The sequence below is a fragment of the Hemitrygon akajei genome, chromosome 18, assembly GCF_048418815.1.
Source record: "Hemitrygon akajei chromosome 18, sHemAka1.3, whole genome shotgun sequence".
Taxonomy (NCBI): domain Eukaryota; kingdom Metazoa; phylum Chordata; class Chondrichthyes; order Myliobatiformes; family Dasyatidae; genus Hemitrygon; species Hemitrygon akajei.
Genome location: NC_133141.1, coordinates 16448158 through 16472313, shown reverse-complemented (window position 1 = coordinate 16472313; position 24156 = coordinate 16448158). Strand labels below are relative to the sequence as shown.

The 24156-nt window shown below is 38.7% G+C and overlaps 1 protein-coding gene across 14 annotated transcripts in view; it reads left to right on the top strand.

Moving 5' to 3' along the window:
* Positions 1–24156, top strand: part of kmt2d (lysine (K)-specific methyltransferase 2D) — a 235339-nt gene that overhangs the window by 156070 nt on the left and 55113 nt on the right. For 13 of the 14 annotated variants that reach the window (XM_073070995.1, XM_073070992.1, XM_073070994.1 and 10 more), the window contains 4 exons: positions 15259–15382; positions 15582–15669; positions 18422–18488; positions 23256–23488. In XM_073070995.1, the coding sequence (XP_072927096.1) occupies positions 15259–15382; positions 15582–15669; positions 18422–18488; positions 23256–23488 (512 nt within the window). The remainder of the gene's footprint in view (positions 1–15258; positions 15383–15581; positions 15670–18421; positions 18489–23255; positions 23489–24156) is intronic. The other variant, XM_073070993.1, reaches the window with a different exon arrangement.

Below are 24156 nucleotides of genomic sequence, written 5' to 3'. Positions count from 1 at the left end.
TGAATTAGAAATAGAATTGTCAAGTTCTGGCTTCAATATTCTGTTGTAAGGTTGGTCAGTAAAAATCCCTGGGGGGAAATCTAAGGGAAATGTTGGTGTCTTGGCTGACGCTCCCCTTGCAAGCGGAAATGACAGTAGAATGTAAATTATAGATCTCATCGCTGTTTTTGGGATCTTGTGCGCAAAAGGCTTTTGCAATCACCATCACTGTGCTTCAAAGTAATGTACGTGAAGTGCTTTGAGACATTTCTGAGAGACCTGATAATGCACTATGTAAAAGCAAGTAACTCTGTGTACTTATTTACTTTCAATTGCTATTGCGTAGAAAGTGAGCTAGGGTAGTGTTTTGTGTTACTTTTTAAAACCTGTTTTGTTAAACTACCAGTTATTCAAATTTAATCCCATTTCACATTCTTTGTGAATGAAAATTATACCATTCAAATCATCGGAATAAATTACCATTAGCAAATGGAGGTGGCATTTTCCTTTGGCATGATTAACTGTTGAAAACCTACAGGCTAAGTTGTGTTTGTGTGTATTCTGGATTTATTGCAGTTCATTTGCAGTAATTCATTTTGTTCAATGCAGTTTATTTTCATTATTCTTCCTCCACATACTATAGGAGAATTGCCTATTTTTGTATGCTCTCAGGAAACCATGTCATGTTTGCTCACAGAAAAAGTTATCAAGATGTTGCAGAAAGGTGATGCTTTGAATGATTGCCCTTGCAACACATGAATTTCTAGGATCTTTTATCATTGTGCTACTTTAGTTTTTGTTTTCAACTGAAGATTCTGTGCTTTTCATATCATGTGCATATATATCGAAATGTTAGTAAGCCTCTCAGGTTTGGATTTGTTGAGAGATTGTTAAACTTTAGCTCAAGTTCTTGTAGTTTTCTTTTTTCTTAGAAAACTGAGTGGACTGGCACTGACAGACAAAACACAATGTCCCCTTGAGGTACAGTGTATATAAGAAGGCATGCTCTTTAGGCTTTCTTGGCATGATAAAGTTAGTCTGCGGTTTGGCCATCTTTGGAATCTGAAGACTGCCTCATGGCTTTGTCTGTTGATAGGGCAGCTGGTCCTATACATTGGGAGGTTTTTTAAAATTGGATTCTTGTAATTCATGATGAGGGGCAGGTACTTCCTTCCCTCTGATATTTGGTATCCTACAAAATGTCGACCTAAAATGGTACTGTCTGAAATGTGGCCTGAACCTTGACCTTTGATTTTCAGACAGGAATGCTGCCACTAAGTTTAAAGCATGATACTTAAGATTATGTGACAACATCATTGACTAATCAAATGCTTCCTAGACTGCTGATTGCTCACAAAGTGGTCAGAAATCATAACAGTAAATGCACAAGAGCTAAATGATGACTTTTAATCTTTATGCTCTGTGTACTGTGTTCAAAGTGACTCTTGGTGGTTGCCTTGGCATTGCCTGTGACAATGGAATGTGTCCATCAAAGCAAAGTAAGCTAAACTGTTTCACAAATTTCTACAGCAGGCTAACCACATTTGCTGTAGATCTTTCTCATTTGCAGACTTCTGTGATCATGGCATTAATACTTGTTTCTTGAACATGCAGCAGTTACAATAAAATGTTTATGGGTTTCGGAGACTGCTTAATGGCTATGCAGTCCATTGTTTTTGATTAAGGAGCAGGTGCTGACTACTTCATTAGCAATTAATCCTCGTGGTATTAGGAAATCCATGGTTTTCAAATTATTTGTCCACAGACTGAATTTTCTGCATTTAATGCCTTTTACTTTTATGACAGATGTAGCTTCCTTTTGACAGTACAGGTGTAGATTTTGGCAAATTTTAATGAAAGCAGAAGTTGTCAACATGAATGTTTTTGCAGGGATGGACAGGAAAAGACAGGATCCTTTTTGACCTTCAATCCCTCAATTGAGCAACTATGAAAAAAGCCATTCTTTATAACTTTTTATGTCATGTCCAGGTTTGCTGACTGGCTTTTGAATTATTCTTTCCAAAATATTGCTGAATATTGCATAACCATTGAAACCAGCTACAAGAATTTTCAGCTGTATTGATGTTATTCACCATTTCTCAAACGCATCATCAGGATGCCATAGGATATTGTAGCATTCAGGGTACTATCATGCTAGCAGGACTATCAGGCATAAAATAAAAATATTGTGGACATGAATGAATGAATGCCCCATTTGGGAGGGAGAAGGCATCTTGCATGTCATTTTGGTTTAAAAAAACCAAATGCGCTGTACTAAACTTCAAAAGTGCAAGATGTGACAAGTGACAAACTTAGTGTAAGTTATGTCTGATAACATGTCCATGATTGTAATAGAACTCGGTGCTTTGGGTTATTAGCTTATCAAGACCATTAGATGTCCCACGTTGTCAACTTTGTTATGTGTAAGTTTAACCAGCTACAACTTAATCAGGAGGAAAGTATTTTTAGAATTGGAATCTGGCACATATTGTGAAATACGTTGTTTTGTGGCAGCAGTACATTGCAACAATAAATTACAGTAATAAGCACAATGTGAAAGAGGACAAAAAAAAAATAGGTAGTACGTGGGTTCATTGTCCATTCAGAAAACTGATGGTGGTGTGGAAGAATCTGCCCCTTAAAGCATTGTGAATGTGTGTCTTCAGGGTCCTGTACCACCACCTTAGTGGTAGCAGTGAGAAGAGGGCATGTTGTTGGTGATGGCATCCTTAATGATGGATGCCGCCTTTTTGAGGCATCATGTTTGAAGATGTCCTTGATGCTCCTCTTGGGCACTGGTATAATTGTCACCCTTTTGAAGCAGGTGGGATCCTCTTACTGCAGCAATGAAAGAGCGAAGCTGTCCTTGAATGCTCCAGCCAGTTAGTTGGCACTGGTTTTCAGTGTCCTACCAGGTACATCAGCGCCTGATGCCTTGCGAGGGCTCACCCTCATGAAAGCTTTTCTGACATTGGGTCAAACAATTCAACAGGATCAATGTTCGCAACAACTCGAACAGATATATAGTATACAGAGGCCTGATGGTCCTCTTTTTAAGAATGATGTGGCTGCTAGTAAAATGCTACTTAATAAGTTTTGAGTATTAGCAAAGTTGTTATTGTAGTTTCCAAAGTGCAGTTTCAGTTGCACCTCCAGATAGCATTGGACACCAGTCTTGCAGAGAAACTGGCACTTAAAGCATTGATTACAAGAGCAGTCAACTTGACATAATTAATCAGTTGGTTGATTGAAGTTTAGTCCTGCGATTCCAAGTCATATTACAATGCAAACAGTGTGTGGAAGTATCTGGGCATAATGATGATACTTTATGATTATTCATAACAAATAATAGGGAGTGTTGTTCAGTTAATTTAAATTAACTGAATGGAATTGTTAAAAGAAATGTTGCTCTAACTGATGTGATGGAAAACTATTGATTGTCATATTCAGCAATCATTTTTTGATTTATTTTTTCAGAACCTGGGCATCACTGTAAGGCCTATATCTATTACTAATTATTAACTTCCTTTCAACTAAGTAGTTTACTAAGTGATTTAAGAGTCAACTACGCTGGTGGGTCATACACAGATTCGACTGGATGACAGCAGATTTCTACCGGTCTTTAACCTGAAATGTTAACTCTGCTTTTTTATTTCAGCACGTTTATTACCTTGAAGGATGTTAATGAGCCAGATAATACTTTATGGCAAAGTAGTAGTTTCACATTATTAAGACTAGATGTTTTTCCATTACTGTTACAGGTCAATGAGTTTAGAATAGGTCCGTTCTAATACAGGGTAGAAAGGCTGATAACTGAAATTGTTGATAAGGTCAAAGACATGGAGGTCACAGTGACATGGAAAATTAAAATATCAAGCATCTGGAAGCTCAGAATCACCCTTGCAGACAAATTGGCAATGTTCTCCAGGCAGCCATTCAATCTGCATTATAAGCGATTGCATCAAGAGCACTGTTTGAAATATAATAACTTAATCTCAACAATAGATAGTTAAAAAGATAAGTCTGGACTGTGGGTTGAGATTCTAAACTGGAGAAAGGCCACTTATGATATTAGAAAAGATCTGGCATGTGTGGAGTGGGACAGGCTGTTTTCTGGCAAAGATGTACTTAGTAAGTGGGAGGCCTTCAAAAATGAAATTTTGAGAGTACAAAGTTTGTATGTGCCTGTCAGAATAATAGGTAAAGATAACAGCTTTGGGGGGGGGGGGGAGAGGGAAGGAAGTGTATAGTAGGTATAAACAGTTAGGAACAAATGAGGTACTTATGGTGCATAAGAAATGCAAGAGAATACTTAAAGAAATCAGGAGGGCTAAAAGGAGGCATGAGGTTGCCTTAGCAGACAAGGTGAAGGAGATTCCTAAGGGATTCTACAGACATGTTAAGAACAAAAGGATTGCAAGGGACAAAATTGATTCTCTGGAAGATCAGAATAGTAATCTATGCATGGAGCCAAAAGAGATGGAGATATTAAATGATTTTTTTGCATCTGTATTTACTCAGGAGATGGACACAGAGTCTATAGAAGTGAGACAAAGCAACATTGACTTTATGGACCCTACACAGATTACAGAGAAGGAGATGTTTGCTGTCTTGAGGCTCATTAAGGTGGATAATTGCCAGCGATTGACAAGGTGTTCCCTTGGACCCTGTGGGAGGCAAGTGTTGTAATTGCAGGGGCCCTAGCAGAGATATTTAAATCATATCCTTGGAGACAGGTGAAGTATTTGATGGAGGATTGGAAGATAGCTAATGTTGTTCTGGTGTTTAAGAAAGGCACTAAAAAATAAACCATGATTTATGCTTCTGCAAAATCTACAGAAGAGTCCACATTGATCTCATCATTTACCTTGGAACCCACAAAACCAAACCAGTAGCAAATCATCTTCATCCAGAAATAACATCCTGTGAAAAATATTTGACAGGGCTCTCAATTCCACCTATTCCATTTCTTGCATATCTCTTGTCCCTGATTCCTCTTGCCTTGACCTAAATAAAATGAAAAGGAGATCAGAACTGGAATTAGAAATATATCAAAAATTGCAATTGGCAATAAAGTCAATACAGTGTCAAAATATGACAATGTTAATAAGCTTGCAGGTGGATTTGTAAATGAGAACTATTTTGAGGTATTTTTGAGCATAATAAGACAGTTCTTTGAAAGTAATAGGGTTCTGCTGTACGGTGATAATATAGAGATCCACAAGTAACCAAATATGACAACACAGATTATCGAAAACAATAAAACACAAAACCACTGGGGTTCATTTGCTAAATAGGAAACTCAGAGAAATGGGGTTTGAGTTTATGGTGTTGTGCACTCCTCTGCACGCTACTCTGGGCTTCATAGTGCAATATAGATACATGAGTAATGAAGGAAATGCAATTAACATTTTCAAGGATGCTGCTGAAGCAGAAAAGGTACACATATCAGAAAAGGCTTGAAAGACTAGGGCTCTCTTCTAAACTGGGATGCTTTTAAAATTTGAAGAAGTTCAATTGGTTGATACTGAGATGATTCCACTTGAGAGTCCAAATCACGACCATGAACATGATGGTTGCCAATAACTCCATTAAGAAATTCTGGAGCAGGTTTTCTTTATCTTTGAATGTGGAACTTTCTGCCAAAGAATGGTTGAACCAACTACCATAGATGCAGTTAAATAGCTTTGTTAAATAGAAGTTCAATAATTTTTAAGAAGTGAGAAAGAATAGAATGATGAGCAGAGGTTGTGACATGAAATTGAGTGAGAAGAGATGTGTGACGTGTTCATTGGTGGGTTGAATAGCTTGTTTCTGTGTTATTTAGTTCAATGTAACTGGAAGCATGCAGTGTTAATGGCATGTTTAGTAGCAGACATTTTAAGTTTTGGCATTTTTTTTAGACATCGTGATAATCTTGAAAAATTGTTACTGTCATTAAGTTGTTTGACAATTGAGACAACTTTGGGGTAACCAACCTTTCCATGGAAGCACTCTTTTGCTGAATTATAAAGCTTAGTAACATTGCTAAATGCTAAACATCACTATAATTCACATTACAAACATTGGTGTCAATTGCAGCTGGGAGCTGGACAATGCCAAGCAACTAGTCTCCTTATCTTAATCTATGGCTTCTGGAAGAATATTTGAGAGTTTGAGCCATGGTTGAAGCAGAATAGTTCATCCTGCTGTTGAAAACAGACTAATACTACAACCCGATGTTTTACCTTTTTTAATGCATGGCTAAAAGTTTTGTTGCTTTGTGAACTTAGGATTTCCTTCCAGTATCTCCTTTGCAGAAGTAAGTGGGGATTGTTGGAAAACTCTCATACTTAAATATCTTGGCTTCCATCTGATCCAGTTTTTTAATTACACATGCATATTTTTTATTTTGTGGAAGAGATATATTGACAATCTGAAATAGTTTTAAGGGCCACTCTTCAAAGTGTTGAAGTTTTGAACTTCCTGAGAGCTTCTATCCATTGCTTTTCTGCTGTTGGAATGCCAAATTCCTGCATATTTCCAGGAGTTACAGTGGGAATTCTTTCCACAGTATCTGTACCAGGTTATTGACCTCATCTTTAGGCCCAAGGGTCTTTGGTAAGTTTCAGATAACTTGCCTTTCGTTGAATTAATTTGGTTAAATATATTTGTATTTTCTAATATATCTAATTGTTTTGCGTTTTCTAGTTTAATCATTTGAAATGATTTAAATTTCTTTTGTATTGCCAGTTACTATTTTTGAATGTCAAAAGACATTGAACGTCTTTGAGTCTTTCAATGGTCTGCAGTCCAAGGAAGGTGGGCCTTGCCAATCTAATGTTGGCTTTAGACAGGGGTTCCCAATCGCTTTTGCACCGCGGACCAGTTTAATATTGACAATATTCTTGCGGACCGGCCGATTATAGTTTCATATCGCCAAATCATATGGTTTCCTCGTGGCCTGATAGCACATGCTTTGCGGCCCAGTACTGGTCCACGGCCCGGTGGTTGGGGACCACTGGCTTTAGAGACCCAGTTGCCACTAGAATCAAATGCAGGTACAAAGCACGAGCGTCAGAAAATAATAGGAGGAGTAGATAATCAGGTGCTTCGAGCCTACCTCACCATTTAATGTGATCTTAGCTGATTGGCGTTGGCCTGAACTACTTTTTGCCTTTTCTCCAATCCTCGTTCTATCATATATTTATACACCTCTGCTTTAAATACTACTTTATCCTAGCAGATGGTGGAAGACTGACCATTAAAATTCCAGAGATTTGCCACCATCTGCAAGGAGAAATTTCTACATACCTCAGTTTTAAATAACAGACTCCCTGTAGTTATGTCCCTTTGTTCAAGATTGCCCCAGTGGTCCAGTAGATGTCCCAACTAAGTCCCTTTAGGATCTTGTGTGTGTAAATAAGGTCTCCCCTCATTCTTCTAAATTCCAAGGAATACACACCCAAACTTTTTGGTCTCTTGGGAGGGTAGCCCTCATATCCCAAGCATTCGCATGGTGAATCTCCTTTGTACTGCTTCCAATGTTACTCTGTCTTGTTTAGGTAAGGGACCAGAACTGTATACAGGTGTGACCCCAGCAACATCCTGTACATTTGCAACAAATATTCCTTGTTTTTAACCTCCAATCCTTTTGCAATGAAAGCAATGTTCACCTTCTCAACTACTTGTTGCACCTGCCTGCTACCTTCGTGTGATTGATGCACTGGAATATTTAGATCCCTCTGGATTTCACCCACTTTCAGCCTCTTTCCATGTAGATAATCAGCCTTTTGATTTCTATTTACCGAAGTACACAATCTCAGTCTTCCCCACATTGAACTCCATTTGGCAGTCTTTTTCTCACTCATTCAGTCTATCTATATCATTGCAGAATCATAACATTCTTCCATCTATTTTTTGTGTCATTGACAAATTTGCATACCATTTTTTTTGTTCTCCAGGTCAGTAATGTATAGAACTAATTCCTACAGTACTCCACTGCTTGTCTCCTTCCAGTCTGAAAAGGCCCATTTATTCAAATTTTTCACTTTGAAATCCATTCTACACAGTTTATCCAATACTATGACTTTTCATTTGTGCACCTGGTAGTAGACTTATCAAATTCAGGTGACTTATTGCTTGAAGAAGCAAGTCAGACAAATTGATCATATGATAAGCATTGCAGATATATTATATCTCTGTTCAATTACTTTTTGAATACACTGTAAAATTTTTGGCTTAATATTTTATCTCATTTTTTTCTTTAAGTGCAACTCATACTGGAATTGCTTTTGATGGTAGTATTCTGTTTTTCCCCATGGGTTAAGACTTTTCTGCAAATTGGCAGCTTGTACAATGTAACTAAACAGGTATTTAAATATCTCTTCATTGTCGTGAACCACACTCATTCAAATGTCAAGAAAGTGGTAGCTTGTGTAATTGTAGGCCAGTCAGCATAACACCCTCTGAATGTATTATTGAAAATTCTAAGGAAGTCTAAGTTACTTGCAGTCAATATAGATTTATTAAAGGAAGGTCGTGCTTGCTTGACTAACAAAATTTTTTTGTGTAGTAATAGAAGTGGTTGATGCAGCTGATGTGGTATGTATGGATTATAGAAATCAGTTTGACAAAGTCCCATAGGCTGCTGAGGAAAGCAGAAAGTAGGCATTGGAGTAAAAATAGACTTGATGGCAATTGAGAGGTCTAGAAAGGATAAATAAGGATGAATTTCGCTTGGCACAGTTTAAAAAAAAAAAAGTAATTTCTTAATCCTTATTCCTGTAGTTAAGGTAGGGGGTTTAGAGAGGATCTTAGTTTTCTTTCCCTGCACAATGGTGGTGGGGCGAGTTCCCAGCTATACCATAAATTGGTTCATAAAATCGCAATTATAAAGTGCTTGGGGCTAGAAAGTGGGGCAGCACAGTGACTCAGCTAGTAGAGCCACTGACTCTCAGCTCCAGTGACCTGGGTTCAAACCTGACCTTGGACACTGTGTGAAGTTTGCATGTTCTCCCTGTAACTATGTGTTTCTCCTGGGTGTTCTGGTTTCCTCCCACACTGCAGAGGCGTGCAGGTTGGTAGGTTAATTGGCTACTATAAATTGTCCCTAGTCAGTAGGTGAGTGATAGAATCAAAGGGGAGTTGATGGGAATGTGGAGGAATGAAGTGGGATCAGGAGAGTCTTGGTTTAAGTAGGTGTTTGGTGGTTGACTTGGACTCAGTGGGCCAAAGAACCTTTTCATGCTGTATCACTCTTAAAATCTGCAGCCTAATGATGTTTATTTTTGCCTGTCATTGATGTGAAGAACTATTTGGTTTCTAGTGGTCTTAAATTTTCTTGGCTTTTTTTGCCCTCCTGGAAAAGTGGATAGTTTGCTGACAAGAAAATATTTTTGGTACCTCTTATTTATCATTGTGCTTTGTCCAGCTGAGTTTGATGAGATAAGATTTCCTTGGCATTCTGATGCTCCTTTCTTGCAACCTCAGTTTGCACTTCTTTACTCCCTTTGTCCCCCAACTTTTCATTTATATTAAATAAACAATTGTAATACCTATTTAAGTAAAATGTAACTTCTCCAACATGTCTGGGTTTAGTCTAATAGTCACCATGCATGATTACCAATTATAACATCCTGATGATCCCTTGATCAAACTAAGTTGTGATCCATTAAATGCCAGTCCTTGAATGGACCACTGTTTTTATCTTTCTGTGCTGTATACCAGTACATTGGTGATAATTAGTCTCCATTTTTAGCATATTTATTGCAGCAAAAGAAGCTACCAGAGGTGATTGTCCCAACACAAAGCCAGTTTTTGTGTCAAAATACCATACAAGGATAATTTTGATAATTCGGAGTGGCAGTTCCTCTAAAATTCATCCCTGTGTTCATCACAGGTATGATGAGATTTAGAGTTAAGTACACGAAGTCAAGTGACTTTAATGCTGCCAAGCTTTGTGCTAAATGAATAGACCCACAAAACCTTGAGCAAAACTCTCACCATGCATTTGCCCTTCCAAGTGAAGATGTATGCAGTGTCATGTATTTCATTAGAGAATCGTGACTTATTGATTAGGCAATTTTAGTGCTAGATCTGGATAGCACCTTGGCAATAAGAGTAATTCTTCTTTCAGATCTGTCCTCAACTCCATAGAATTCTAATCTCCCAGATCATGGCAGTCAAGAGTATGAACTTAATTTGATTGCTTGTATGAATGGTCTGGCTGGCTGCAGTTTTTTAGGTAAGCTATTTATAGATCTTTCTGAATCCACTGTCTGTCTGTGATGAGCAGAGAAGGTCCTGCACAGTGCTGCTAGTTTTACGTGACTTGTCAGCACAACCAGTGGCACATATTTTACATATTGAGTGATCATTGAAGACTCCTGCAAACACTTGTGCTTCTTTGTTGTTTCTTTATCCATGTCACTGGATACTGAGAAAAAGGAAAAAAAGAGCAAAGGCAATGGGAAAATGTTGGAAATGTCTTTTGTGCCCTGTTTTTGCAATAGAACCTGGTGGACAACCACAATCTTGCCTTGGATGGATTGGATACACAGAGATCCCTACTCTACAACATCCTCAAATGCTTGGGTAGTTCCTTACCCACCTCCCCTAAAAGATCTTTCCCTTTTTGCGTCTTGGAGCATTTTGTCCATGCAATCTCTGATGTCTCTTTGAAAGAATTATCCAATTCATCATGCTCCTCTACTCTTTCCCCCCCATTCTTTCGAATGTTTCATTTTAAAATGTATATTTAAATGGATTTTCATTGAATCTGTTTTCATCATATTTTCCTGTTGAATATTCCAGATCATAGAGTATCAACAGATTGTTTTTCTGCAATTCTCCATGGATGTTTTTAACCCAATGAAAGTCCAACACTATTTGCAGATGCAGCTCAAAAGTAGAAAGTCATGTAATACTTGACTAGTAATAAAAATAGTTCACCTTAAAATATAACATTTCAGACAAATGAAAGGAGTAAAGTGATTTAAGCATGCAGCTATACATGCCATTATAGATGTAGCAATTTTGATTTTAGGAAAGGAACAATTAAATACATTTTTTTGAAATTTGTGGGAATGAGTACAAAGGTAAGGTAGAATGTTGAACTGGGCAGGATCTTGAGGCAACAACTTGAAAATTGTGTGCAGTTTTGGACAGTCTGATCAAAAGTACAGTAAAACTTTACCAGGACTGCTGAGTTATGATTGAGGAGATTCTTGTGCAAAATTAGTCTTTCAGTGGGTCAGATTAAATTTATTTATCTTTGTATCCACAACTAGTGCATGAGTTTCATCCTTGTATTTAAGTTCACAATGTTAGTGATATCAATTTACAGTTGATGGACTGTAAAATCTAATACAGACATCCATAATTTACAAAAAACACACAAAAATCACTCAATATGGTAACCATTCTTCCATAGTATTGGAATGAATGGCATCAAAACTATACAAGACTGGTAAGAAAGAATAATTAATAGAAGTGGAAAGATTGGGAACTAGTTCTGTTTGTAGGAATGAATGTGTGTATTTGTTGGACTTCTGAATTTAATATTATGGGTACTTGTTCATGTATGTGGGTGGCATAAGTTGGGTGCTCATAACCCAGGGGCTGTGTGTAGCAATGAATTAAATTGAAAATACAGTTGGACTAAGATGTTAACTGTCCTGTGCTATCACCAGTGGGATCATCAGTTGATCTGCCACCTTCCTTCAGGAGTTTTGGCCCACTTATGATCAAGACACCCTCTTGATCATAATCAATTGGTGAATGACTAAACCAAACAGCAAAATGGATATTTAAGTGCATTGTTAAAACATCCAATGAATTCCTAATGAGCATTTCTTCCCGCAATACCACCAAAAAGTGAATGGAGTATAATTTATTACACTGCTTCTTGCTGTATGCAGAAGCTTAATATTGTGTTTTCATAAGTAGTTGTTTGAAAATAACTGATATGTTTGTTGAAAAAGAGAAAAATATTGTATAAATATTTTAATTTTGTATGGAAGAATCCTAGATGGCAAATCAAAGTGTTATCTTGTATTTTATGAGCATTTCTCAGTCAATACTTATAGAGCCATAGAACTTCAGTATAGAAACAGGCCCTTTGGTCCATCTAGTCCATGCTGAACTATTAATCTGTCTAGTCCCATTGACCTACACCCGGACCATAGCCCTCCATGCCCCTCCCATCCATGTACCTTTCCGCATTTCTCTTAAATGTTGAAATCATCCCTGCATCCACCACTTGCACTGGCAGCTTGTTACACACTCTTACAACCCTCTGAATGAACAAGTTACCCCTCAGATTCTGCTTAAACATTTCACCTTTCAACCTTAACCCATGACCTCTGGTTGTAGTCCCACAGAACCCAAGTGGAAAAATCCTGCTTACATTTACCCTATCTGTACCCCCTAGTAATTTTCTATACCTCTATCAAATCTCCCCTCATTATTCTACGCTGCATTGAATGAAGTTGTTACCTATTCAACCTTTTCCTATAACTTAGGTTCTCAAGTCTGAACAGCATCCTTGTAAATGCTAGTGATGGATTATAAATTATAGTAAGTGCAAAACTGCCACTTGCAGAAATTCTTCATGAGGTTTACTAAATATAACTGAGGATGTGACTCCTGATTGAATTTTACTTTTTTGAGGATGTGACTAAACACATTGATGAAGGTAGAGCAGTAGATGTAGTGTATATGGATTTTAGCAAGGCATTTGATAAGGTATCCCATCCAAAGCTTATTGAGAAAGTAAGGAGGCATGGGATCCAAGGGGACATTGCTTTGTGGATCCAGAACTGGCTTGTCCACAGAAGGCAAAGAGTGGTTGTAGATGGGTCATATTCCACATGGACGCCGGTGACCAGTGGTGTGCCTCAGGGATCTGTTCTGGGACCCCTACTCTTTGTGATTTTTATAAATGACCTGGATGAGGAAGTGGAGGGATGGGTTAGTAAATTTGCTGTTGACACAAAGGTTGGGGGTATTGTGGATAGTGTGGAGGGCTGTCAGAGGTTACAGCAGGACATTGATAGGATGTAAAACTGGGCTGAGAAGTGGCAGATGGAGTTCAACCCAGGTAAGTGTGAGGTGGTTCATTTTGGTAGGTCAAATATGATGGCAGACTATAGTATTAACTAAGACTCTTGGCAGTGTGGAGGATCAGAAGAATCTTGGGGTCCGAGTCCATAGGACACTCAAAGCTGTTATGCAGGTTGACTCTGTGGTTAAGAAGGCATACGGTGCATTGGCCTTCATCAATCATGGGATTGAGTTTAAGAGCCGAGAGGTAATGTTGCAGCTATATAGGACCCTGGTCAGACCCCACTTGCAGTACTGTGCTCAATTCTGCTTGCCTTACTACAGGAAGGATGTGGAAACCATAGAAAAGGTGCAGAGGAGATTTACAAGGATGTTGCCTGGATTGGGGAGCATCGGCCTTTTCTCCTTGGAGCAAAGGAGGATGAGAGGTGACTTGATAGAGGTGTATAAGTTGATGAGAGGCATTGATCGTGTGGATAGTCAGAGGCTTTTTCCCAGGGCTAAAATGGCTAACACGAGAGGGTACAGTTTTAAGGTGCTTGGAAGTAGGTACTGAGGAGATGTCAGGGGTAAGTATTTCACTCGGAGAGTGGTGAGTGCGTGCAATGGGCTGTCGGTGACGGTGGTGGAGGCGGATACGATAGGGTCTTTTAAGAGACTTCTGGATGGCTACATGGAGCTTAGAAAAATAGAGGGCTATGGGTAAAGCCTAGGTAGTTCTAAGGTAGGGACATGTTTGCACAGGTTTGTGGCCCGAAGGGCCTGTATTGTGCTGTGTTTTCTATGTTTCTAACTAAGTTTAGTTGGCAAGTGTGGCAGCAACTTCTGTAAATTATTATCACACCTCATTCTTTATGCAGGGACTTTCCACACCCAAAATCTTGAGACCATGGATATGATTATGAACTTTATCCTTTGTAGTAAAGTATATGTAGATGATGGTTGGCTTTGTCCAGTAGGCACTCTTCAGTATTTTTGCACGCTCGCTTCATCCATGTAGGGAAGAGAGGGTTTTTCTGGGTTATTGAAAAGCAAAAAAACCCCACAGAATTTAAATTTTTTTTACTAATGATGTACTGCAGATCAAACACTATATACAGAGAGAACAAAATGGAGTTAATACTTCAAATCAGTGACTTTATTAAAACTGAAAAGCCTGTTCTGATAAAGGATCATTGACCTGAAACATTAACTTTGGTTTTACTCCACAAATGGTGATTTATCTGGAGAGTTTCACTTTCATTTCTGTTAACAAACATTCTGATGAGCTTGTTTCAGAGAACTTAAGATTTAATTGTCTGCAGTTGTATAAGTTTTAGGATTTTATACAATGTGGAAGTAAGATAATTGCAGCATCACCTATCTGTAACACCTGGGCAACATTTTCATGTGTTTGCTCAGTATGTGGTTTCCTCAAATTATCACGTTAGGTTTTACTCCTACAGTGTCTGAAGGATGAATTCCAATTGAATAATGAAGATAATCCGACCAGGTAGGTAATTTACTTTGGCCACCTCTTTTCTCTCTTCTGTCTATCTGGTATGCCTTTGTTCTTTTCAAATGTATTTGAAATCTAATCAAATTAGCAGTGTTTTATCTCAGTTGTTAGGCAGTTACAGGTGTTTTCCGACAAGCATCAATAGGAAATAAATGAGAACCCTCCACGATGTAATATGAACATGTTGACCCATGTTTTAACTTTGTGTGTTTCACAGTTTGAAAATTTTGAATATCAGCCAGCTTGCTGGCTCTAGCATTAATGCCTAGAGAGGGAAATATGATTTGCCAAAGAAACATCTAGTGGATACATAATTTGAGCAGGTTTTCAAAAGCATACAAGTTACTTTTCACTTGCACAATTTGATAAGTGGGCAGGAGTCATCCAACCCAATCAGAATGGTTCCCTTTTTAAAGTCTAAATTATGCAAGGTACCCAAGTTTCACGAAGAAACAACTACTATCCTGCCCTTTCTCATTACCGTTATTATGTGCTGTTTGCTTGGAGAGCTTTTGACTGATAATTTATTTAGTACTGTATGTTTAAAACTGTTAGCTGCTTCTTGTGAAGGATTCAGTTTTAAAATTTTTCACATTATTAGGAATAGATTACTTATGAGTGAGGGGGATAGTGTTGTTAAAGGTGGATGAGTATTTTTGAAATTAAAATGCTTCTTAAAAATGTGTTCTAAGGAACCTACATTTTGAACAGTTTTACCAGAATCTCTTTCTTTGTAGATTTGGATAAATTTGCAGCCGATGATATCATGGATCCCATTGCCAAAGCAAAAATGGTGGCATTGAAGGGAATTAAAAAGGTCATGGCACAAGGGAACATCACTGTAGCACCTGGGATGAATAGGTAGGTTTTCATTGATTCTATTCAGAATAAGGAACAGGATTAGGCATGATTAATATAAATGAAAGTATTTATAATTACGTAATCCAGATTTGGATTAGTGTTTCAGTAAATATCAGTTTATTTAAAGAATTTTGAATTTTAACAAGTCACTTGACATGAACAGATGTTCATGATTAATCAATTTTTACGGTTGTTTTAGACAGCAGGTTTCATTACTCGCACAAAGGTTGACTGGAGCTCCAGGAGCAAATGAGGTTCAGACTAAGTTGCCACCTGGAAACAATCAGGTATGTTAGACACTCTTTAAAATTCCATTCAAGTCACTCTTCTGGTGTTTTTATAGTCTGATATTGGGTACAAAAAATAAGCAAAAGCAAAGGAGACAAAAGGAATACGAAAAATTGCTGATGTAGGCACAAGAACATGCGGTGCCTCCTATTTATGACTAAATTCACTCTTTTGCTGTTCACATTTTTTTCAACAGATCAGAACGACGAGTTATTAAATAACCATCGTCCTAAGGGTGTTTTGGGGTTGAGGTAGGAGTAAAAGACCATAAGATGTAGGAGCAGGATTAGGCCATTTGGCCCATCAAGTCTGCTCTGCTATTTCATCGTGACTGGTCCTCCCTGCCAGTGTTCTTTTCCAATCAATTTTGGCCAACTCCTCTCCTGCCTTTGTAATTCCCTTTACTCCACTGTAATACTGATACATCTGACTTTAGCTTCTCCTCAAATTTCAGTGTGAATTTGATGATATTATGATCACGTGCCCCTCAGGGCTCTTTTTCCTTAAGCTCTCTAATCAATTCTGGTTCATTGCACAACACCCAATACAGAATTGCTGATCCTCTAGTGGGCTCAACCATGAGCTGCTCTAAAAAGCCATCTGATAGGCACTGTAGAAATTCCCCCCTCTTGGAATCCGGTACCAACCTGAATTTCCCAATCTACCTGCATATTGAAATCCCCCACGACTATTGTAACATTACCCTCTTGGCATGCATTTTCTATCTCCCATTGTAGTTTGTAGACCACATCCTTACTGCTGTTTGGGGATCTGTATACAATTCCCATCAGGGTCATTTTATCCTTGCACTTCCTTAGCTCTACCCACAACAATGCAACACTTTATGACCTTATGTCACCTCTTTCTAATGATTTGATTTCAGTTTTTACCAACAGAGCCACCCCACCCCCTCTGCCTACCTGCCTGTTCTTTTTGATACAATGTGTATCCTTGGATGTTAAGCTCCCAGCTATGATCCTCTTTCAGCCACAACTCAGTGATGCCACACTGTTAAACATTACAATTTGTAACATGAGTTACAAGTTCATTTACCACCTTCTGTGTACTGCGTGCATTCAAATATAACACCTGCAGTCCTGTATTCATCACCCTTTTTGATTTTGTCCCCCTTTTATATTGCAGTTCATCCCATTGACTGCAATTTTGTTATGGCACCATAGCCAGATTTTCAGTCTCCCCCTATATGCTGATTCGTCACCGCTTTTAATTCAGCCAATGACAGTGATGTCATTAGCAAACTTGAATATGGCATTGGAGTTGTGCTTGGCCCTGCTATCATAAGTATAGAGCAAGTAGAGTAGGGGGCTAAGCACACAACCTCCTGGTGCACCTGTGCTGATGGTGATTGTGAAGGAGGTGTTGTTGCCAATCTAAGCTACCTTGGAGTTTAAGATGTGAGGAAATCTTGTGCAACTGGGTCCTCTAAAGCATTAAGGCCAAGGTTGTGGAGCTATTGATTCATTTTGAGGGATGATAGTATAGAATGAAGAGCATCCTGATATATGCATCTTCACTGTCTTTATGCTCCAGGATTGAGTGGAGAGCCAATCAAATGGTATCTACTATTGACCTGTTGTGACAGTAGCAAATTGGAGCAATGCCTTCTGATTTGTCCGATGCTTTTACTGGCTCCATTATTTTGCCATTCTCAGATGCATGGGACCCACTAGTGGGTACTGGGCAGTTTCCAGCCCTCCAGTGAGGGAAGTACAGAAGCCTGAAGACCCAAACTCAATGTTTTAAGAATGGCTTCTTCCTCTCTGTTATCAGATTTGTGAATGGTGTATAAACAAAGCTTCGCTGTTCTTGTTTTGCAATCTTTATTTACAATCATAATTTATTGTATTTTTATCTTGCATTGTACTGCTGCTGCAGAACAACAAAATTCACAGCATATGCATAATAATCTGATTCCAGTAAAATGTCCCACAATCCAGTCCATTAATAGCATCCCTTCCCTCTGTCATACTCCAGCACATTGTACTGGTTCATATACAATGTGTATTTGTGTATTTTCAGCTTGCTCAGACTATTCTCATTTGTTCTTTCGACCTTAGTCTGTCACTCTTGGGTGTTGCCAAAGCTGCAGTATTCCTAAACTCATTCTAGACTTGATTGCATTCAGGATCTCACAAAGGATTTCCAGACTCCAGTTCTCTTGAGCTATAAATCTGTTGTTCAGGTATACAGCCATTGTTTTATTACCTGTCAGGTCATGACCCATCTGTCCCTTTTCACAGTCTAATCTCCACATCTTGTTTGTCTCTAGCCATAGTGCAAGCCTGGCCCAAATTCCTTCCATCCTGATCTTTGCTTCAGTTCTTTTCTCAATAAGCTTTTTCCACACTTTCCTCCCTTTCCCATTTCTTCCTTTATTGCTTTCCATGGCCTTCCATGCCTTAGACCTCTTAATGGAAATTGAAAACCTAGTCGAAGGTATCGTACAGAGCAGAGGCCATCACCACAACTTTAGTCTCGTTCTTGCTGCTAGGGGTTGCATGATGATAAAGCATATGTATGTTACAGTCAAAGGGGGAAGAAGATTGACAAAAGATAGAGGTTGTTAAATGGACATAATTTTATTGGAAAATAACCAAATATTGTGTAAGACCAAATCTTTGGTGTAGAGATGTAATTGCAGATAGTATTTCTGAATCTAGGTTTGAAGATGTGTAAATTGGTTTTGCACTAGTCCAAATCTACTAATAGTTGGGTCTTCCATTTTCCCAGCAGGAAACCAATAGTGAACAGGTGCAGACCCGGCCAAATCCTCCAACCTTTGTCCAGGGGTTTATAAGTAAGTTTTTGGCTTTATTATTAAAATGAGCAAAGGTTTGAAATTTTGTTGCTCAGAGCTATTATAAAAATCTAAGCAGTATTAAGTGTGCTAATTTGAAAGAAAGCAACTTAAAAATAGAACAAAAAGCCAAATTTATTTAAGCAGCTGAATTGTCGTATTTTTGTACTTTCAATGGGCCAATTGTGACAAAACTGGCACAATTGTTTGAAATCTTAAAATTAGTTTTCTCTGGTTTCAGGTTTATCTTGTCAAAAAATATGTACCTTAATTTTAGCAGGATTCCAAAAGGTGTTACTTGCTAATGGGCAAGAGATGCCGTATGGAATCTGTGTGAATTGCTGTACATTCTGTACAAGATGTTTTCATTCATATGAATTTAATTCCCATCTCTGTACCTTAAAAATAACTGTAGACTTCTAAGCTGTTTCCAGTATCTTCCAGAAGGAAAAGATGTTGCACTGCTGTTCGAAGAATATTTTATCTGTCCGGAAATTCTTGTAATCATTACAACTGCAGAAGCAGAATTGGCCTGACAATTTCTGAATTGTTCGAAGCAGTTTCTTTCATCATTATATAACTTAAGTATTGTAGGAGACAAGAGGATTAGATTTTGTTCAAACACAAATATACTGTATTTGCCCAACATTTCTAATTTAAGCTGACAACCAGGTTTAAGCTCAACTGGAAATATACCTGTAGCTGCATATGTCTTAACCATATTTTCAGGTACACTGAACATTTGTATAAATCATTTTTATATGTATGTTTTCAGGGCTGGGGACAAAATGTCCAAGGAACAAGATTGTAACCAGCTATATGTAGTGCTGAGATTTAATTAGGCAGCCACCAAGTGAAAGTAGATGAATCTTAAATTTGCTGCGATGGATTCCTTCCCAAATCTGTATGAATTGTATTATTTTTTTAAATGTAGGCAAGCTACGTTGAAACTTTTAGACTTCATTCGTAAAAGTGCATTTTAACAGCCCAAAACTAGAAAGTGGAAGAGACCAGAGGTCCATGAGCTGGTCCTCATTAGGAGATCAGAGATGGAGAGGGTCAATAACTTATAAATTCCTTGGTGTTATCATTTCAAAGGATCTGGCCTGAGACCACCACTGAAGTACCATTACAACGAAGGCACTACAGCACCTCTACTTTCTCAGATGTTTGCGCAGATTTGGCATGTTATCTAAAACTTTGACCGTTTATAGGTGCACAGTGGAGAGTATCCTGACTGGCTGCATCATGGCCTGGTATGGAAACACCAATGCCTAAGAATGGAAAAGCCTACAAAAAGTGGTGGACACAGTCCAGTCAATCACAGACATAGCCCTCCTCACCATTGTAAACATCTACAAGGAACACTAATATAAGAAAGCCACATCCATCATCAAAGACCCCTGCCATCCAGGCCATGCTCTCTTCTAACTGCTACCATTGGAAAGGAGGTATAGATGCCTTAGGTCCCACCACACAGTGTTCAGGAACAGTTAGTGTACCTTACAACCATCAGCCTAATGAACGAGCATGATGTGGCGTAAATGAAGTTATCCTCTCTGGTTCAAGAGCCTGGTTGAGGGATGATAACTGTTCCTGAATCTGCTGGTGTGGGTCCTGGGGCTCCTGTACCTCCTTCCTGATGGCTGCATCAAGAAGAGAGCATGGCCTGGATGGTGGAGGTCCTTGACTGATGAATGCTGCTTTCCGTGAACTCTCAAACTCCCACAGCCCCTCAACAATTCAATGATTTCAGTCTGAGGCCAACATGAGTCCCTTCAGAAGGGTGCACCTGTGGAAAGCATCTGGCCTGGTGGAATACCTAGCTGATTACTGAAGACCTTTGCTGATTAGCTGGCTAGGATGTTCACTGATATCTTTAACTTCTTGCTTCAACAGTCTGAAGTACCCACATGCTTCAATCACTATCATCCAGTAGCACTTACATCCAGTGGTGGAGGGCTTTGAGAGGTTGGTCCAGTGGTGGAGGGCTTTGAGAGGTTGGTGATGAAACATACCAACTCCTGCCTGAGAAGTGACTTGGATCCGCTCCAATTTACCTACCTACAAGTTGATGCCATTTCATTGGTGCTTCACTCAACTTCAGAATGTCTGAACAGTGAAGGTACAGAACCATGAGAATTTTGCAGATGCTGGAAATCGAAGCAACGCGCACAAAGTGCTGGAGGAACTCAGCAGGCCAGGCAGCATCCATGGAAAAGATTAAACAGTCAATGTTTTGGAGCAAGACCTTCGCCATCAGAAGATAAATATAATAGGATGCTCTTCATTGACTACAGCTCTGCATTCAATACTATCATCCCCTCAAAATTAATCAATAAGCTCCAAGACCTTGGCCTCCATACCTCCTCGTGCAACTGGATCCTCAACTTTTCTCACTTGCAGACCCCATTCAGTTCAGATTGGCAACAACGTCTCTTTCCTAATCACCATCAACATAGGTTAGCCACAAGGCTGTGTGCTTAGCTCCCTGCTCTATGCGCTTTATCCTTATGACTGTAAATCTAAGCACAGCTCCAATGCAATATTTAAATTTGCTAACGGCACCACTGTCATAGGCCAAATCAAAGGTGGTGACAAATCAGAGATTGAAAACCTGGCTGAGTGGTGCCGTAACAACAACCTCTATTTCAATGTCAGCAAAACCAAAGAGCTGCTTATTGACTGTAGGAGGAGGAAACAGGAGGTCCAGTCCTCATCAGAGGATCAGAAGTGGACAGAGTCAGCAACTTTTAAATTCCTCAGTGTTATCATTTCAGAGGATCTGTCCTATCCTGGGTCCAGCACACAAGTGCCATAACATTGTAGGTCATCTAAAACTTTGACAAACTTCTGCAGAGAGTAAATTAACTGGTTGTGTCATGGCCTTGAACAGAGAAGTCTCCAAAAAGTAGTGGATACAGCACAGTCCATCATGAGTAAAACCCTCCCCACCACTGAGCACATCTATAAAGAATTCTGCATTAATTACTCATAAAATGTGGTCTGATCTTCATCTAAGTCACAATAATAGACAAACACAATCTGCCTAAACTAATAACACACAAGCAATTGTGCTTTATTGAACACATTGTTTAATCATTCACAGTCCAGTCTGGAAAAACTGTGAACTCTTTATATTTAATAACTGGTAGAACTTCCTTTAGCAGAAATAACCTCTACTAAACATTTCCTGTAGCCGCCATCCAGACTTGCACAACGATGAGAAGGAAATTTTAGACAATTCCTCCTTACAAGACTGTTTCAGTTCATCGATATTTTTGGGATGCCTTGCACATGTCACAACATCTCAATTGCGTTAAGATCTGAACTCTGACTTGGCCATTCCAAAACACAAATGTTCTTTTTAAATCATTCTGTTGCTGATTTATCCTTGTGTTTTAGATCATTGTCTTGTTGCATCATCCACATTCTATTAAGTTTCAGGTGATGGACTGCTACCCTGACATTTTCCTGTAAAATATCTTGATTCAATTTTGAATTCATTGCTCCCTCAACAATTGCAAGCTGTCCAGGCCCTGAGGCAGCAAAGCAGCCCCAAACCATGATGCTTCTTCCACCGTGCTTCACGTTTGGGATGTGGTTTTGGTGTTGGTGTACAGTGCCCTTTTTCCTCCAAACATAGCAGTGTGCATTTCTGCCAAGAAGTTCAACTTTTGTCTCACCTGTCCACAGAACATTGTCCCAGAAATGTTATAGAACATCCAGGTGGTCTTTTAGAAACCTGAGATGTGCAGCAATGTTTTGTTTTTAAGAGCAGTTGATTCCTCCATGGTGTCCTTCCATGAATGCCATTCTTGTTCAATGTTTTTCATATAGTGGACACATGAACAGAAATTTTAGCAGGTTTTAGAGATTTTTGCAGGTTTTTCGTTGTTACCATTGGGTTCTTTTTCGCCTCCTTCAGCATTGCACATTATGCTCTTGGTGTGATCTGTGCAGGATGCCCACTCCTAGAGAGAGTAGCAACAGTACTGAATTCCCTCCATTTGTAGGGAATTTTTCTTACTGTGGACTGATGAACACTCAGGTCTTTAGAAATGTTTTTGTAGACTTTTCCAGCTTTTTGCAGCTCTACAATTCTTCTAAGGTCCTCTGAAAGTAGCTTTGATCAAGGCGTGGTGCACGTGAACAGTTCTTTCTTGAGAAGAGCAGGCTCTGTCAGTAACCTGACTCTATGTGTCTTTTTTTTAGGGCAGGGCCCCTCTGCAACCCACAGCTCCAATCTCATCACATTGACTGGAACACTTGACTCCAAATAGTTTTTATAGAAGGCATTACCCCAGAGATTTACATACTTTTTTGAACCTAGACTGTGATTGTTTAAATGGTGTACTCAGTATTGATGAGAAATACAGGTAACTACAAAGGGTTCACAAATTTTCTTGCAACTGTATATGGTGACATATATGTACTTTGATTATAAATTTGCTCTGAACACTCACCTCAATTCTGATCTGATTGTCAGATATTTCATTTTTGACACTCAGATTTATCAAGAGCAAAATGACTCCATTTATTAATTTGCATGAAGGGACTGTTTGAGTTGGTAACAATATTTTGCCTTAATTTCAGAAACGAATCTTGGAAAAAAAAACTAACGCCATTTTTTCTATCCTTGTTAGGTGCTAAATTTATCATCTAGTGCTATTGATTAAGCAACTGTTATCAAGGAAAGTAGACAGATGTTATGTTTTGTGTGTTTGCAGTAGTTGCCTAATTATGCATTTGGTTCTTGTGCATTAGATGAGGCAGAACATCGCCAATATGAAGAATGGCTGCTTCACACTCAACAGCTACTTCAGATGCAGCTAAAGTTTTTGGAAGAGCAGATTGGTGTCCATAGGAAGTCCAGAAAAGCATTATGTGCCAAACAACGGACAGCCAAGAAAGCAGGACGTGAATTTCCTGAGGCTGATGCAGAGAAACTTAAACGAGTTACAGAACAACAAAGTAAAATCCAGAAACAACTTGATCAGGTGCAGTTTAGAATATTAGAGATTTTTGAACCATGGTTGGCTTGGCCTAATATCTTCCTTTGTTTCCTTGATTTCTTCATCGTTTCAATTAAGTAGTTGTAGCATCTAGCATTGTAATGTGTTAAAGGGTTAAGTGAAAGGGCTTTGTTGCATCTGTCTTTCCATCAAGTATGCCACCACCTTTCTTGATAAGTCAGCTATTCAGCTATACATGTGCAATGGTACATTTGGATGCTTTTGCTTTACCCATTTATTTTTTGAAATCCCTCCATGTGTGGAGCAAGCATTCATTGAAATTGTACTTCACCCCTTTGTGAAGTAAATTTCATCTCAAGCTCTTATATTTTCTGAAGCAATATACTGTATGTGGTTGAAGTTCCATATATGCAGAAATGAGTCTCTAAACTATCATTGTTTTAAAATGAAAGTCATTCTTAATAGAACCAATTTTTTTTTCCCCATCAGAAAAAAAATTGTCAGTATTTTATAGAATGAGCTTTTTTAACGTTGAAGGTAAACTTTAATATCTTCTCTCATTTCTGAGAAGTATTGCTACAATGTGATGGTTGTGTTCCTGAGAAACCTCATTATAGAAAGTCAGGTTACAGCAGAACTGACTTCTAAGCACAGACCAAAGCAGGTTTTCCCAATTCTGATCATGCTATAAC